This window comes from Lepisma saccharinum, chromosome 20 (genome assembly GCF_977018435.1).
Source record: "Lepisma saccharinum chromosome 20, izLepSacc3.1, whole genome shotgun sequence".
Classification (NCBI taxonomy): domain Eukaryota; kingdom Metazoa; phylum Arthropoda; class Insecta; order Zygentoma; family Lepismatidae; genus Lepisma; species Lepisma saccharinum.
The window spans coordinates 6929410-6945710 of NC_139248.1; the positions used below are offsets into that span (position 1 = coordinate 6929410).

The 16301-nt window shown below is 38.0% G+C and overlaps 1 protein-coding gene across 1 annotated transcript in view; it reads right to left on the reverse strand.

The window, feature by feature from the left end:
* LOC146003802 (uncharacterized) overlaps nucleotides 1–16096 on the reverse strand; it is a 59430-nt gene extending 43334 nt beyond the window's left edge. Inside the window, exons 1-2 of the mRNA XM_083142220.1 lie at nucleotides 15915–16096; nucleotides 7114–7269 (exon numbers count right to left, since the gene is read on the reverse strand). Of these exons, the coding sequence (XP_082998346.1) occupies nucleotides 7114–7254 (141 nt within the window). The 5' untranslated portion in view covers nucleotides 7255–7269; nucleotides 15915–16096. The remainder of the gene's footprint in view (nucleotides 1–7113; nucleotides 7270–15914) is intronic.
* Between the last annotated feature and the right edge of the window lie 205 nt (nucleotides 16097–16301).

The window sequence follows — 16301 nt, forward strand, 5'->3', positions numbered from 1 at the left end:
TTTAACAAAAACTTGGCATGCTAAAGAAGAATTAAAGAGTTTTAAAAAATAATTGATTAATAGACTTAGTTTATTTTACTTCGCTTATCTGTCACATATGGCTAATCGCAAAGATGAGGATGCGTGATGATATGATGAAATTGAAGAAAGGAGAGTAGACCCATGCCCGGGCGGGGATTCGAACCTGGGGGCCCTTGGCATCGTAAAGCGTTGTGCTAACCACTTCGCCACGGAGGTCAACATTACAAGGACATAAACAGAAAATGGTATCTATGTTTTAATATGCGAGAAACATTTGCGAGGAGATTATTGAAGTAACAAATAATTATTACAAGACGTTGTGATGAAAATTATTAATATATCTGAAATATCGAGAGTTGACCTTGCAGTCTCTAAATGTACTTTTAGAGTTACGCAAAACCTTTACTCAAAATTGCTAGTGTAAATTTATAAACTATGAAAATTTAAAACTTATTCCTGTTCGAAAAAAGAAACTGCCAAGTCAAATTAATATTTCGTAGAAATATATATATTTTTCTTTCATGAGGCCAAGAGAGTATTTGGAGGGGACGGTAGCTTGGGAAGGCTATAGCCCCGGATCTCGATCTGCAAAGGGGATTCCAGTGGGAAAACATTGATATGAAATAGTCCAGAAGAAGGGACGAAATGATTTTTTTTTTAAATGGCTCAAGAATACAAAGATATAAGTGGACATTGACAAGCTTAGTCTAAAACTTACAACTGAAATCGTACGTCTGTGGGGGGGGGGGGAGGTGGGTAGAGGTAACACAGTGGAATTTGATTCACAATACTAAAATTAAAATAAATATGTGGGAACAATAGAAATCAAAATATGTTGTAGCTAGTGACGGCGCAATAGTAAAGATGGAGGGGTAAGTCATATTTTCCCGGGGCAATCATGTTTATTATTCCGTTACATACGACAAAAAAATGCATATTTTGGCTAAAAGAGCATTCATTCATTTATTAATTTTTGTCGTTTTACTCAGGGCAGTTAAGATAGAGAGAGATAAATTGTCGAACGATAATAGGGGGCGTTCCTGCCCCCCCCCTGTAGTGTGGTCACTGCCTATAGCTATGCTGGAGAAGAATGCACCAATTAATACGCTATTAAATAAAACAGACACTTTTGAAACTTTTAATCAAATTATTTGTGAACTATGGTTTAAATTTAGAGAGAGCACATACTTGTTTAATTTAATTTGGATGAGTTAACTTCTGAAGCCTGCCATATCCGAGCCTTCTTCCGGTGTAACTGCACTGCCCTTTGATTCCTTTCTGCTGCGTTCAGGTGGCGGAACGAGCAGAATACTAATTAAAACAAATATGTGACAAATATATATATAAAAAAACAACGTGTTGAAGCTATTGACGGCGCCAAAGAAAAGACAGAAGAGAAACGTGGAGAGTGCAGTGATATTTTACGGGAAGCAGTCACGTTTATTACACCCTTACATTTACATAAAATATTAAAAAGTTCTGCTTTTAGATCTCTCACAATGTCTTTTTCACAAAAATGGGCAATCCCGCATTTTTTTATATCAATCAAGCTGTGATATTTTAGATTTCTTCAGTTAGTTTTCTGATAATAGTTTTCACAGCTTTCCATAGCATTTAGGCATGATTTCAGTTGACAAGAACAAAATAATCTTATTTCAAAACATGAGCAAAAAGAAATCCAACGCGCTTAAGTTAAAACTCCCTTACATTGGAAGCCTGGAGAGAACAAAACAGGGGTTCCTTCGTAACACGATTTCTTGAAAACCATTTTACACATTTGAATCAACTTTGTGATAAATTGATTAGAAAGGATGAATCTTAACAGTGAAAGTTGTAACTTTTCCCCAGCTACTATACTTTAGAAGATATTCGTTGTCAAATATCTCAATATTTGCATAAGGAACCAGCCTTTTCCGTGCCGAGTGTTTGGAAAATGACGTCATGCATCCACGGACATCTGCGCATACGATCTGCGCCGCCGAACGATCACCCCCTGAGGCCTGCCATCTAGCGTACACGCGAGCCACGAAGCGGGCTTCTTCAACTTCGTGAGTGTATCTTATCTTTTCATGTATCACCAGTCTTTGTACGTGGTATACTTGTAAATACAGAGTGCTTAGCAATCCGATGAATCATTTAGGCTAACCCGTTATTTAACACGCCTCCCAGATGGCGCAGTGGTAACTTCATCGCATTGTAATTAAGGGGTCCCGGGTTTAATGCCCCGTGGAGGAACATAGTGGTTCTGATTCCACTTTAAACTGTAGGTTCAGTCCCGATTACCCTATCTGTGCATAAAGCGGACTTTAAAAAAGTCATAATTAGGGAGCGGAAGTTGATGAAATGCCATCTTTTTTCTGGCATCTCGGACACGATGCCCATTAGATACACTTCGTCCAGAACCCAGAAACGGTAATTTTAAAGTTCATTCTTTTGCATTTTTCGCCAATTTTCAGGTTTTCAGTAATTTTTCGCAATATTCGGTGTATTGTTTCGTCATATTTTGTCACTTCTTTCATTTTGCTAATATTCTTGATTCAGTGTATACGACTTTTTCATTAAATTGTTTTAAAATTATTCGGTTGTTTCAATTGGAAATCCTCGTTGAATGAATGTGCATCTGGTATCATTTCGTGCTTTTTTTTTTGAAAGCAAGATTGTATTTTGTTTAATTTCCTTTTCATTTCAATTTTTAACCTGAAACTCACAAATTTAATGGACATTTTTTACGTCATTTTTTCCCATTTTTTAGGACATTCTATAGGTCATATACCTATATTTTTTAGGTCATCAACTTCCGCTCTCTACTCATAATATTTAATACATAATGGAAGAATCATGATCATGAACCTCTAGGGAGAGGGGTCGAACCTGTCCGTCGACTTTCCCTGGAAATTAGCATTGTTCATTTAAAGTTTCAAAACAGCAAAAAGCATGTTATTTTTATTGATAATAACAGAAATAAAGGTCAATTAGTTAGTACTGGAAAATAATAATCGAAGTAAAACCTTCGTTAGATCAGTAAAATAGAGAAACCAGATGAAAACGTCATGTTTTTAACGTTCCAAAAATGAGATTTTTATGTGAGAGCTCACAACCTAACGACTAAAATTGCCGCCCATCCTTGAATGCTTTTTATTGAAAGAGGCGTGCAAAAGTTAATAACAAAATAGAATAACTATGCATTTCAGTGTAGTAATTGTATGATTTTTTAAAAATAAAAATAGGAATCATATTTGTTTATATTTCTTACAGTAACCCCTCGTTAACACAAACTCGCTTAAGACGAACACTCGGTTAACATGAACGAAATGTTGATCCCGGCAGGGATGTATTATATCTTATAGAAAGTTTTATCGGTTAACGCGAATTTCGGTTACCACGAATTACGAACTGTTTTTTAGTCCGTTGCGTCATTAGATCTCATTTAACACGAACTCTCAAAGTTTTTCATATTTTTTTTCTGTTGTTCGTCTGTCGTTCCTCTGCTAGGTATGTAAGAAATCGCTCAACAATCTCTTATCATCTTGTCAACAATCAACTTATACCAGTGGCGGTCCCTCCATGGAACAGAGGGAACAGGCTGTTCCCTCCTACTTATCGCCCATTCAAGCTATTTAAATTATCTATATTAACATAATAAGAACACTTCTTTCTCCCGAAATCAACATTTCCAAAAGTAACGCCGAAGAAAAACATTCACCGTGACCGGCCGTTTGTTTACTTCACCTACCCTCGTCGTTCATCCCTCTACGGCCTGATGCCGAGTATTTCCGACCACGCGCGAAGGTAAACGATCCTCACCACGGAAGCTGAACTCTCTATAAAAAATAGCTGTTCCCTGCGAGAGACATAGCGAATTCCTTTTCCTTCGAATTCTTGCTATGTGCTAAAGTTTAATTGCGTCGTAGTGATAGTTTTGAGTGTAGTAAGTTCATATTTTCCTAATTTCATTGCAAAATTGCGTCTGTCATTCATAACGAACTGGAAAAATGTTATATAGTCTTAGCGTCTGCTAAATGCTTTGGCTAAACGCTGCGAAATAGCTTCCGAGGAAACAGCTCGCATCCATCTGTTCCACCAGCACCAAGCCAAGGCCCAAGACGAACGCAGCGGCAGGACAAGAAAGCGAATGTTGCGAGCGTAAGGTTGCGAATGTTGTATGATCGACCGGCTGAAGACGAAAGCTTATAAGTTCATTGAACTTTACAGAAAAGACATCAAACCAATACCTATCCTAACTGGATTAAAGACTAAAACGAAATCATACACAAGGCATTTTCAAACAAGTTACTCAGGCACGTATCCAGGAATTCCTTTTGGGGGGGGGGGGGGGGTAGATGAACACAATTTTTTAAAGGGCTATAGATAAAACCTCACAATTGTATGTTTAAGGCCAGTGGTGACAATTGGGTGCCAAAACGGGGGATAGACAAGGCTTAGCATTAAGAGGCCATAGTGTGATAGTGCAGGCAAAAAATTGGGAGCAACTATCCCCTAAATCGTTGCCACTGTTTAAAGCTGTCATTTCGTTAGAACGTGAAATCGGAGCACTTTCTACCTATCAACTCCTCTGTTTCCATGCTGTAACCGAACCATCTCAGTATGTGTGTTTGTCCATTTCCAGGCATCAAAACATCGATGTATCAGAAGTGTTTTTACGAAGCTGTTACACATGCACGGGATGCACAATCCACTCGACAACACGAAATTCAAACTATGGGCTGCAAACTGGATGCTGACAGTTCTCGAATATTTCACTCTGATTTGAGCCTGAACACCACTAATGTGTCTTGTCCTCCCATGTTATGTTTGCAGCTCTTATGCTCCGGAAGTTCCGCTGTCGTCAATGTCTTCAGCTTTGGACCCGAACTAGAACTAGTAGTAGACTTTGTTACTTTATGGTATTTAGTCCTTTTCATTTTCGAATCACTAGATCTTATAAAGCAACCAATGGACATGAATGATCACTCATCGACTGCATGAATTGCCACACTTACCTCTGAAGTCTTACTAACAGATTCTGTTGTACAGATCAACCGCGAAATTGAAGCCGGTTATATATTCTATAATGAGGGTATATAATATTGCCAGTAGTTCGACTTCTTCTCTTATTCAAGAACGTTCCCTCTCGCGCCTTCCATAGATTAAAAATTACAACGAATCGCCCTACGTGTGGCGCTACCTTTGTTGTGCAGCTTCCAAATGCTAACAAGTCTCTACATAGTGTTCAAGTTCGGTGCGACAACACCGAAAGAGCAAGAAAAATTTACGTGCAATATTATCAAAAACAGTATTATAGAACATTCTTCGTCTTGCCTTGATAAGTATTTCTCTCCTTAAATTATCGTCACATCATTCAAGAAGACAAAAACCTAATTTTATGTAGTGTAAACTGAAAAATTCCAGGTGGGGGGGGTCCCTCGAGCCACCTGATCCCCACCTTGGATACGCGCTATTAACAATAACAGGGTTATAGAACATCCTCCGTCTTGTCTCGATAATTATTTATCTCGAATTATCATCACATTATTCAAGAAGCCAAAAACCTACGTAATTTTATCTAGTGTAAACAGAAAAATATCCTGAAAGGAGGGGGGCTCGAGCCCCTGATGAGCACCTTGAATACCTGCTATTTACAATAATAGGGTTATACGTAGAACATTCTCCGTCTTGCCTCGATAATTAGTTCTCCTTAAATTAACGTCAGATTATTTTATTTCACACCACAAGAAACAAAAAATCTAATTTTATCTAGTGTAAACCGAATACATTCGGGAGGGGCTCGAGCCCCCTAAGCCCCCCCCCTTCGATACGTGCCTGAAGTTACTACAACTCTGTAAAATGATTAACTGGATACTCTTCCAGCTGCAAATTATTGTTGTCCTTGTTTGTTCCTGAGAAGGGAGTTTGGAACAGTTCTGGTTTTGTCACAATTTCAACAAATCTAGCGGACGTCATGAAAAAACTCGGCCATCTGAATGTAATTATTTCATTGAGGACGTTTGAATTACAAGAATACTCAACTCTACATAAAAATGTCAACGTAATATACAAATAGAGAGATGAAACAGGATTCGACCAAACATTCATTTCCTCTGATCACTCATAAATTGCTTTCATTATTTTTTTCTTTTTTGTGCATCAACAATTTTGTTTTTAATGTTTTCTTTACATTATATCATATTTGCTTTAACAATGTTATTGTCATAATTTTAACGTTCTTCATGTATGTCACTTCTGACAATTTGTAACAGATGTATCGTATATTTATTTAGTTCATTTCAGTAAGGGTTGAATTTTAATTTGTCTACTGCATTATATGACGACAGGCATGGGAGGTGGGGGTGGGTGGGCAATGCAGGTTACCTGTTCCCCTGCCTGATTTAGCACCGCACGCCACTGACTTATACAGTATTGTAACCAACAGATTCAAATCACTATGTGTTCAAAGGTGTTTTTCTATTCTTTAAAACATAGCCTGTACGAGTAACATAAAGATTAAAACTTGGGTGCGACTACTCGACAATCGCCATCACCGCGTCAACAATGAGCTTATACGTATTTAACCAACAAATTCAGTTGTGTGTTCAGATGTGTTTTTCTATTCTTTAAAACGTAGAAGACTGAAACCCCAAGTAGGAGTGTGCTTGATACAATAAAAGCTATCGCCGCATCCTGGGAATCTGTGTCATCACGACACATACTGAACTGTTTTTCACCAGAAAATGATCTGTGAGTACTTTTTTAAAGTTAATTACTGTAGTACTGTAGTAGTGTTTTCTATAATGACATACATAATACGTATTGTAAATGGTTAATGTGTAGAAAGAACTGTATTGCAACAATAAAATTTGAGTCCCCAGTTAGCACGATTTTTTTTTAACACGAACTCTTGATTTTTCGGTCCCTTGATATTCGTGTTAACGAGGGTTTACTGTAGTTAATATTAATAGTTATTATTGCATAATAACAATCATATTAATTAATATTATTATTATTTCTTCTTTTCAAGTTCCATCCCATGTAGTGATTCACCTGACCATATTGAGTAATCAGTGAAAGAAGCAAATGGAAATAAATATGCTATACCTGGATAAATTCAGGTTCCAGGTGTTCCCCATTGAATGTGTTGATTTCTTTGAGGTTGAGGTCCAGCCCAAGGGTCCTAGCGGCTAGGAGGACATTCCGGCAAGGTGGACTGATGTCCATGTAGTAGAGATCAATTGTCATCTTGTATTTGGAAAGCTGAAAACGAGCAAGAAAGAAATAGGTTAGAATCAGGGACGATATCGGAGAATCTCACTTACTGCACAAGCCTCAACCAACATCCCGTCCTTCGGCTTCTGGCATCAGGGCTTCACCAAAAAAGTATTATTTATGCTAGGAGAACTAAACCTAACAAGCATGGGCGTCGCCAGAAATTTTTGCAAGGGGGGTCGGGCAAATGATAAAAGTTGAATAGCAGAAAAAATAACAATGAGTAGTATTACCACGGTTATTAATGTCATTATATTAATATTATAAACTAATAAAAACAAATTTTATTTGAAATAAAAAATAATTATTATTATTAGGACTCGATCCACAAAACTAGTGAAGACCAGTACAACTATTTTCCATTATTTCTTTGCATTTTATGCACTTAGTATCTAAAATGCATTTTGATATTAACTTTTGCATGTCTCGTTCAAGAAAAGGCTTTAAATGTTAGGGGATTTTTTTTTCATAAATTTTGTTGTGTGACCTCTCACCTACAACTGTAATTATTAGAATTTTGAAAACTGTGGAACCATTTGTTTTTTTTGTTTTTTGATGAAATGGTAGAATACAACCTTGTTCCTGTATTTTTCACTCAATGTCTTCGATCCAATGCATTTATTACTTTGTTTACTGAAACTGTTTAATTACATTGCTTAGTTATCCCATCATGCAATATCGTTATTATTCTATGTATGGCAATAGATAGCATTGTTCTGTATTCTGTTCGAATACTAACTAAATTAACTTTTTTCTGTTTTTAACAATAAGAGTATCTTTAAATGAACGATGTACATTTCCAAAGGGGGGAGGGCGGTCCACCGACCCGTTCGATCCCCCTTCCGAGGCCATGCTAACAAGCCTAACCTGAGAACGAAGGCATTTAGCCTAACACATTTCTGCTGACGTCAGAAGGCGAAGGGCGGGTGGTTGAGGCTTGTGCGATAAGTGAGACCGGATATCGGATGCGAGGCAATAAATATTTATCATAAGAAGCCTTGATTTTTCGCAAACGAGATAACACCGCAAAATGTTGATTGATTGATTTGCTTTAATTTACTTCGCTTCTTGTACCACCTTTGGCTAGTTTGCGAAGATGGGGATGAGTGATGATATGATGAAATTGATGAATAGACATAAACATCCATGCCCAGGCCACGATTCGAACCCGGGACCCAGAAAATGTTAATTGTAGCAAAAAAGAGTTTATGCACGTGCAGTTGTATGTTTTCCATATATTATTCATGCATTCGAAACCTCGTAATAACGCGAATTTGACATAATTGTGGTATTTTTCGCGATTTTCATTGTATCTGGTGCTTAAAAAACTAAAAGTATTGCGGAAATTAACATTTCTTCTGTTTTAGGCTTAAAAATAAAATTTATTCCCCAAAAAAGTATGGTGCATGTTATACAAGGTGATTCTAAAGTCACTATACATTTCTGCATAAACAGGATTTATTGTACACAATACAATATGTACTGTAGGACACAAAATCAGTATAACTGAATGTGACCACCCCTCAAGTCTAGGCACATATGGCAACAATCCACCACAGCCCGAAACACCTTCTCCAACATAGCTGGTGTAATCTCAGCAACTGCGGCCGTAATGCATTGTTTCAACTGGGTTATGCTGTGGATCTTCACTTTGCATGCACAACTTGTGGTATTATGGCTGGCCTACCAGGACGTTCTTCATCCACAAAACGACCTGTTCGCTTCAATTTGTTGACCAGGTTCTTAGGCCGTGTCCGAAAGGTGCAAGACCGTACTTGAAGCGAGCATCCTCCGAGTACGGTCTTGGAGTACGGTCTTCAAGTCGTGGACTGGAAGTGAAAGTCTTTCGAATTGCACTTCGACTGCAGCGCCAAATACGATCAGTAGATAAAACTGAGTACTCGTTGTTTTCCTCGCGTTTTAAACACTTATTTTTCACCACAGAAATCACATAGCATTTTCAAATGCTCGTACACATACATTTACACACATTAGAAGAACATAACCAACAACTTCCTGGCCCATAACGTATATCCAGAGGCGTCTCCTGAACGCATGCGGTGCATGCTGCGCATGTGTCAATTTTGGGAAAAGGGCAGCTTGCTCTGCGACGACATTAATAAGCATTTCTACATTCTAATTTCTTCATGGCCGAGTCTGCTGCCACGCACGTGTCAGCAGTAAGAATAAGCTTCAAATTTGCTCCTGCCACGTAATTCGTCTGCTAAGAGGATGTTACAAATCTTAAGAGCAGATTGAGACGAGAGAAATGCAAGTTTATGATTAGTGGGAAAGAATGAACAGGTAATTTATAACCTTTTTCTTTAGAAAGCATTTGGCGATATTATTTTAATGCTAAACTAACTACGAGAGCATTTTTGTGAAAGTAATCGCTACAACTTCACAGTATTTGTTACAGACGTAATTCGATCTGAAGTGACGCATGCGTCAATTGTGGGAAAATAATTATTACTTCCTTTCACTTCAGATCCAAGAAATGTAATATAAGCTTAGTTGAGCGCTCTCGTGTAAAATAAAAACTTCTCCTATATGAAGAAATTAGAATGTAGAAATGCTCATGAATGTAGTCGCAGGGCAAGCTGCCCTTTTTCCAAAAATTGACGCATGCGCAACATACACCGCATGCGTTCAGGAGACGCCTCTGTGTATATCTATCTACTCGTACCTGTGTCGCTAGCTTTCTACCTCCGTGATTTTAAACAAATGAACAACGAGTGCGGAAACCACGTGACCTAGTCAGCAACCATCTGCACTGCGAGCTGTGCACTTGCGTACTTCTGTTCTTGGCGCTTTCGAACTGTACTAGGTGACGTCACTTCCGCAAAGATCATACTTCAAGTCTGTACTTTGTACCTTTCGGACAGAGCTTTAATAGCCAGCCTGGTGGAGCCTGGTTTTCTGAATTTCCGAGTGAAGTCCGTCCGCACCTTTACATACGTTATTCCACGCAGACGAGCACAAAGAACGGCTGTTCTTTCTTCTACTGTTAGCATTGCTGCACATAACATGCAAAAGAAATGTATTTTGTCACGATATCACTAAAATGTATAGTGACTTTAGAATCACCCTGTACATAAAATAATTACTGAACCTACATGAAATTACATGTAAGTAAATGTTTCCCACGATTTTTCACCTTCTATCGGAACGTCTTGCATCACTGAGCAAAGTGGTGAGGTCTTGGCGAGAGATTGACTGCATACCTGCCGTCACACTGGAACCGTAACATAGGCATTTGTCGCGTGAGAGGTAATGGAAAGGAAATTCCTCAAAAATAGTTTCGAATGTATGAAACAGTCGCGAAATGCCGTAGGCCATGTGACCACAGATAAACGTATTCGTTTCGTCGTTCTGATGTTTGTGTGTGTGTGCGTTTTCGATATTCTCCTTGGTAAAGTATATCTCAAGTCACAACTAATTGCTTATCTTGTAACAAACGTTCACCTCGTCTGAAAATTTTTGGTGGAGGTGATTTTTTAGCTGTTGCGGGGGAGAATCCTCCCTGTCCCCCCAGAATTTTGCAATCTGCAACTACAGATCAAGAGCCACATCAAGTGCCAAAGTTCTGTAGGTTTCATTACGAAATCGTGACTCAAGAAATGTCCGTACTTTGCCGTGAATATATTTCCTTACACTCCTACAATGTATTCTAGAAAAAACTTCAAGCAAATTCTACCACTCGTAACAGCAATATTGATTTTTCGTTCGCTGTCTTCAAACACGTATTCTAATTTGCCTGAAATGAAATACGTTTCATTTCTTCAAAGTATTCTGCTGTAGAAACAGTATTATCTAAATGACTCTCAATGTATGTCGGTGATCGTGTTCACAAAATCGATGACTTTATGATTTTACTTGTGCTCCCTCCCATCCCTTCTAAAGCAACACTAACAGTAAGTTTAGAAAAGGTTACGTCGTTATATTCCTATAACATTGGTTCCATAAACTTTAAATAATGTGCCCTTCACACAGCTTTGAAAATGTCAATCCGTAGAACTGTAGGGAAGCGAGTGTTGTCGAAAAAAAGTTCAAATTTTTCACCACCAGATGGAAATGTGTCACTGGGAATACAAAATTATATATTTCGTAATTTTCATGTTTAAACTTCGTTTCTAAAGTTATTCCAAGACAGAAAAATGTTAATCCGTGGTTTGTATTTATCACTTTGGTGTTTCCAGAGTTCTTTACTGTTCTCATTTGAAAAATATTGATTTTTCGCAAAACTCGGGAGGGGCTGTGGCCTCATCAGCTCCCCCTGCCTACGCCAGTTGCCACGAACACCAGAAGTAAAGCACACCCTGACATCATTCTCTGGTGACGCAACTGGCGAGGATGTCAGAGAAATTATATCAATGATTGTTCCGACCAGTGTTCGGAGAGTTACTTTTAAAATGGTAACTAGTTATAATTACTTGCTTAAAAAAGTAAGTTATAGTTACTCATTTTAAAAAGTAACTGAGTTACAGTTACACTTACTTTAAAAGTACAGTTACTTTTGCAGTTACTTTCTGCTGAAACTTTTCTTGCAACCAAATTATACAAGTTGATCATTAATTGTAATAAAATATTTTGTGAAGACTAACATGTATTTCACTTATGTTACTGGTACATAATATAAGTCTTCGTTTATTTATATTTATTACAAAAGAAAGTGCTCGCCTGTGCTTTGCGCCACACCATGAAGGCGTATGGGGTGTGTGGAGTTAGTGTGGTGGTGATGGTAATTGTGGGACAAGATACGCCCCTGACTACCCCATAGTTCCAGGTACTTTATACGACGCTGGGGGGCGTCGGAGCCGCTTCAACTGGTGGACAAAATTCCAGATATCCCCTACCGAGGATCGAACCCGGGTCTCTCGCATGGTAGTCAGGAACCCCAACGATTTTATTTTTTTTAGGAATACCCTTATGTGGTAGTATCCCCCGTTATTCACATTTTCTCAATTTTCTGTTTTCTGTATTCTCATTGGAACAAACATGTCCGAACTAGAATTCGGGACTTCTGACCTCTGCGTTGTGCTAACCACTTCGTCACGGAGGTCGACTGAGCTACTGCGACTCAAACATTTATATTTAAATTAAATTTATCTTTATTGTCCTTGTTATACTTAATGGATATCCATTGTAGAGGGGGGGGGGTTCTAGAAACTGTACAGAAAGAGAGAGAGATATCACTCAAGTAGAATATATTCTAAGAAGGGAGGTCTGTTGCGCATAAAGGGCGTGCCAGAGATAAATAAATTTGTTGTACAATTGCAAGTGTTTATGAACCAGAAAATGATAAAAATTATAATGTTGTAGCCTCTAATTGTGCGTTATCAATGAAGGTGAAAATGGCATTTTAAACTTACCCCTTCACTTCTCTCCGAGAGGATTACATAAACAAGCGAGAATGATTCTAGGATCTTGCTGATTCGTTCGTTTGCCACTTGAGTGTTGTAATTCACTGTTGTATCAATAACAATGGTGAGATCTGTTGTATTTGTCATTTCAATAAAATGGGTTCTCATTTAAATCTTAAACGAATAGCACTTACCAAAATATATTACCTTTTTCCAAATTTCCAGAAATGCTGAATAATCATAAATAAGCTAATTCTAACCGGAAATATTTTTACTTCCATTTTCAAATTATCAGGAACTGAGATAAATGAAATCACGTGGAAACAATTACATTGTTTTCCATTCATATGCGCATTTGCTAGCTCTCGTCTTCTTCAGTTTCGTTCATACTACCAGTATCGTTGAATTCTTTCGTAAAAACACTGAAATATTGCAGTACGTCCCTTTCAGTTTAATAAACTTTAATCCGATATTATAGCAAAGGAAAAAAAACTATTGGATGCTACTTACAGGAGAGGGAAGTTATAAGGGCACAGAGGAACGAAATACAGAAACAAGACACACTTCAACACACAACTCACAATGGCAAACTGTCAGCAATAGGAAGGAATTCTCCTCCTAGAAGCTTCTGGGAAATCCACCCCTCTTCCGAAGTGTGCATATCGCTTTGGAATTCAGGTCTACCAAACGAAACATGAAACAGGATAAACCTTGAAATTCCTGGCACCTGGCTGGAGCCTACCGACTGCCCATCGACAGGAACAACTTTCTCTTTTTCTCTTCATCTATTGTTTGCAAGAATTAATGTATCAAAGGATGTGCTTTTATATCACAGCAGAAACTAAATTCCGCCTCACTTTGAGTCCTAAATCGCCAATAATTTATGACACTTACATAGCAATTTAAGTGTCGCAAACATAGGCGCCGACTCCATGGGGCTTGGGGGGCTCGAGCCCCCCTCCAATGTTAACGATGTGGGGGCAGAGCCCCCCAAATAATAATTTTGCTTAAGAGGATCTAATGTATTATTTTGCTTCTCTTGTAAAGTTTACTCTGAATTGTGCCACATGAACTTAACTTTCAATACACATTTGAAATGTTCTAGACCAGTGGTTTCCAACTTCAAAAGGTCCGAGGGCCAAAATTATATCCAGCAGGTTATTGGCGGGCCGCATTTTTTTTGGGGGGGTTGGGGAATTAAAAATTACAAAAAATTGTAAGTACTGGACTGAAAATGTAGTACTTTCGCATGACCTAAATTTCTAAAATGAGGCAATAAAAACAATGAAATTGCAAATCAAAATTGTATAATTACAATTTATTTCACAAAAACCCAATAGTTATGGATGAATTGAAAGAAATTAAAGACACACCATACAAGTAAGAATCCTTCATATTAAGTGTTCAATGTGAAAATTGAAGCCGATCTGCTTTTATTCTTAAAGTTGGAATATCCACTTGAATTTCTGTAGAAAGTGAAGCAGTGAAGAATCTGCCAGTCGGCTTCTGTAGCGGTTCTTGATGAACTTCATTGAAGAAAAAACACTTTCACACGTGTATGTGCTGTCGAACATCGATGTCATTATTTGATCGAATCAATTCTACCTGTGATATTGTCTTTCTTCACAGAGCTTCCGTTCCTTCAGTAAAAATAGAACGTGTTTTAATAAAAATACATAAAATTAATGTATTTTGCAAACTGGCTTTGCGGGCCGCATAAAAAGGCATCGTGGGCCGCCAGTTGGAAACCCCTCTTCTAGACAATCAACTTTGAGGGGCTGAGACTGCTAAACCATTGGGACTAAGTATGTAATTATGAGTCTTGTTAAAATTTTTACTAAAAAGAGTAAACTAGGGTAGTGGATGGGACGTTCGGGCTACAAATGGCTCTCACATGACATTCAGAACGAGATCGTTGATATATTAGGGAGATCTGTTTTGCGCTCCGTGGTAGCAGATACTAAAAGTCGGGAATATTTTGCTATTATGGTTGACGAAACTTGTGCCATTTCCATTCGTGGACAATTAATATTCTGCATTCGAACTGCGAATAAAAAAATGATATTTTTGAGGAATTCATGGACTTTTATGAGATTCCGAACACTGACGCCAAAACTTAAAAAAGGGAGAGAATGAGTCATTCATTAATTTATTTCAGTGATCAGAGCCCCCCCCCCAATAATTTTGACAAGTCGGCGCCCCTGGTCGCAAAGTAACTGTAAAAGTAACTGTTAAAACGTTACTTCTATCATAAAAAGTAACTCAGTTACAGTTACTCACTTTTAAAAGTAACTAGTTACAGTTTCTTCTCAAAATAGTAACTCAGTTACTTGTAACTAGTTACTTCCAAACACTGGTTCCGACTTCAGTATTAAACTTAGACACACACACATCTGAGCACAGTGTACTCTTAGAAAGTGCACCCCGGGAAAATCCCGGTACGTCCTCTGATTATGGCGCCCTACTTCCGTTATTTATGTATATACTCGTGTCAATTGAACAGTCTATTCATCTGTCTCTATTAATCAGTTCTTGATAATGAAAGTACGCTCTGAAAGTATCAAGCTTGCATTTTTCTTTCGTAGATGGCAGCACAGGATAGTTAATTTTTGTTTCTTTCAAAAGTCTTGCAAAACTAAAAATCTGATGATTATTTTATATGGTTTTGTACACGCTAATTCAATCTTCAAAGATATTTAAAATGCAATAACGTGTGGTTGATTCAGTAATAATAATTCACAATTTAAATAAAACCATTTCAGGCAAACAATCTTCTCAAATTTATGAGAGAAGTTCTGAGCTAAAATTATTTTCAGTAAGCCTGCCCGGCTTTTTCTTTGTCAGGACACGCCATACACGCCTTTTTTACCTCAAGGTTAATCACAACGATGTGGGATTAATGATGAAATAGATGCGCAGTCGAATGCACATGCGTGTCTAATCCACGATTCGAACCTAAGATACCAGTCGTTGTAACGATATACCCCAACTATATATGTATTACTCTTTTTTTGCGCACCTTTTCTGCCATTTTAGCTAACCACGACACTAAGGATGCGTGAAGAATTGATGAAGGAACACTGGCAAGGAAGAAGACAAATGTGTAGGCTCGAACCTGGAACATTATGTGGGAGATGGAACTCTGTAACCGAGGAGGTGTTAATACCATATGCAGAACATAATGCCATTGAGATATTACAGCGGCAGTTCGGTCGAGAATAGCTTGAAATCAACTAAAGCTGATAGTTCAAAAATTATTGTCTAACGTACTCACGAAACTTGACGCAGTCCAGCAGGCAGAATATCTTAGTATATCTCTTCACATTCATGTAAAACTTCGATATCTTCAGGTATTATATAAAGCACCTCGCTTACTAGTGAGAATAAAGCCCACTTCTGGTGAGCCCTTGAATGCCATCTTTAGAATATGCTTAGTCACGTACGTTGCATTGCAGAGCTTATCAGCGTGTGATGATTGTGTCAGCAAAACAGTTGTATTAAAGATCTGGAGTCCATCCAAAAACACAAGCGTGAATGTGCGATAATTGTGACGCTACTTTCGCTGTCTAATGATCATAGATCAACGTCATATGGATCTGACCTACATCAATATGTTCTACATGGAACAATTGTGCAGTTTGTAAACATGGGATTAAG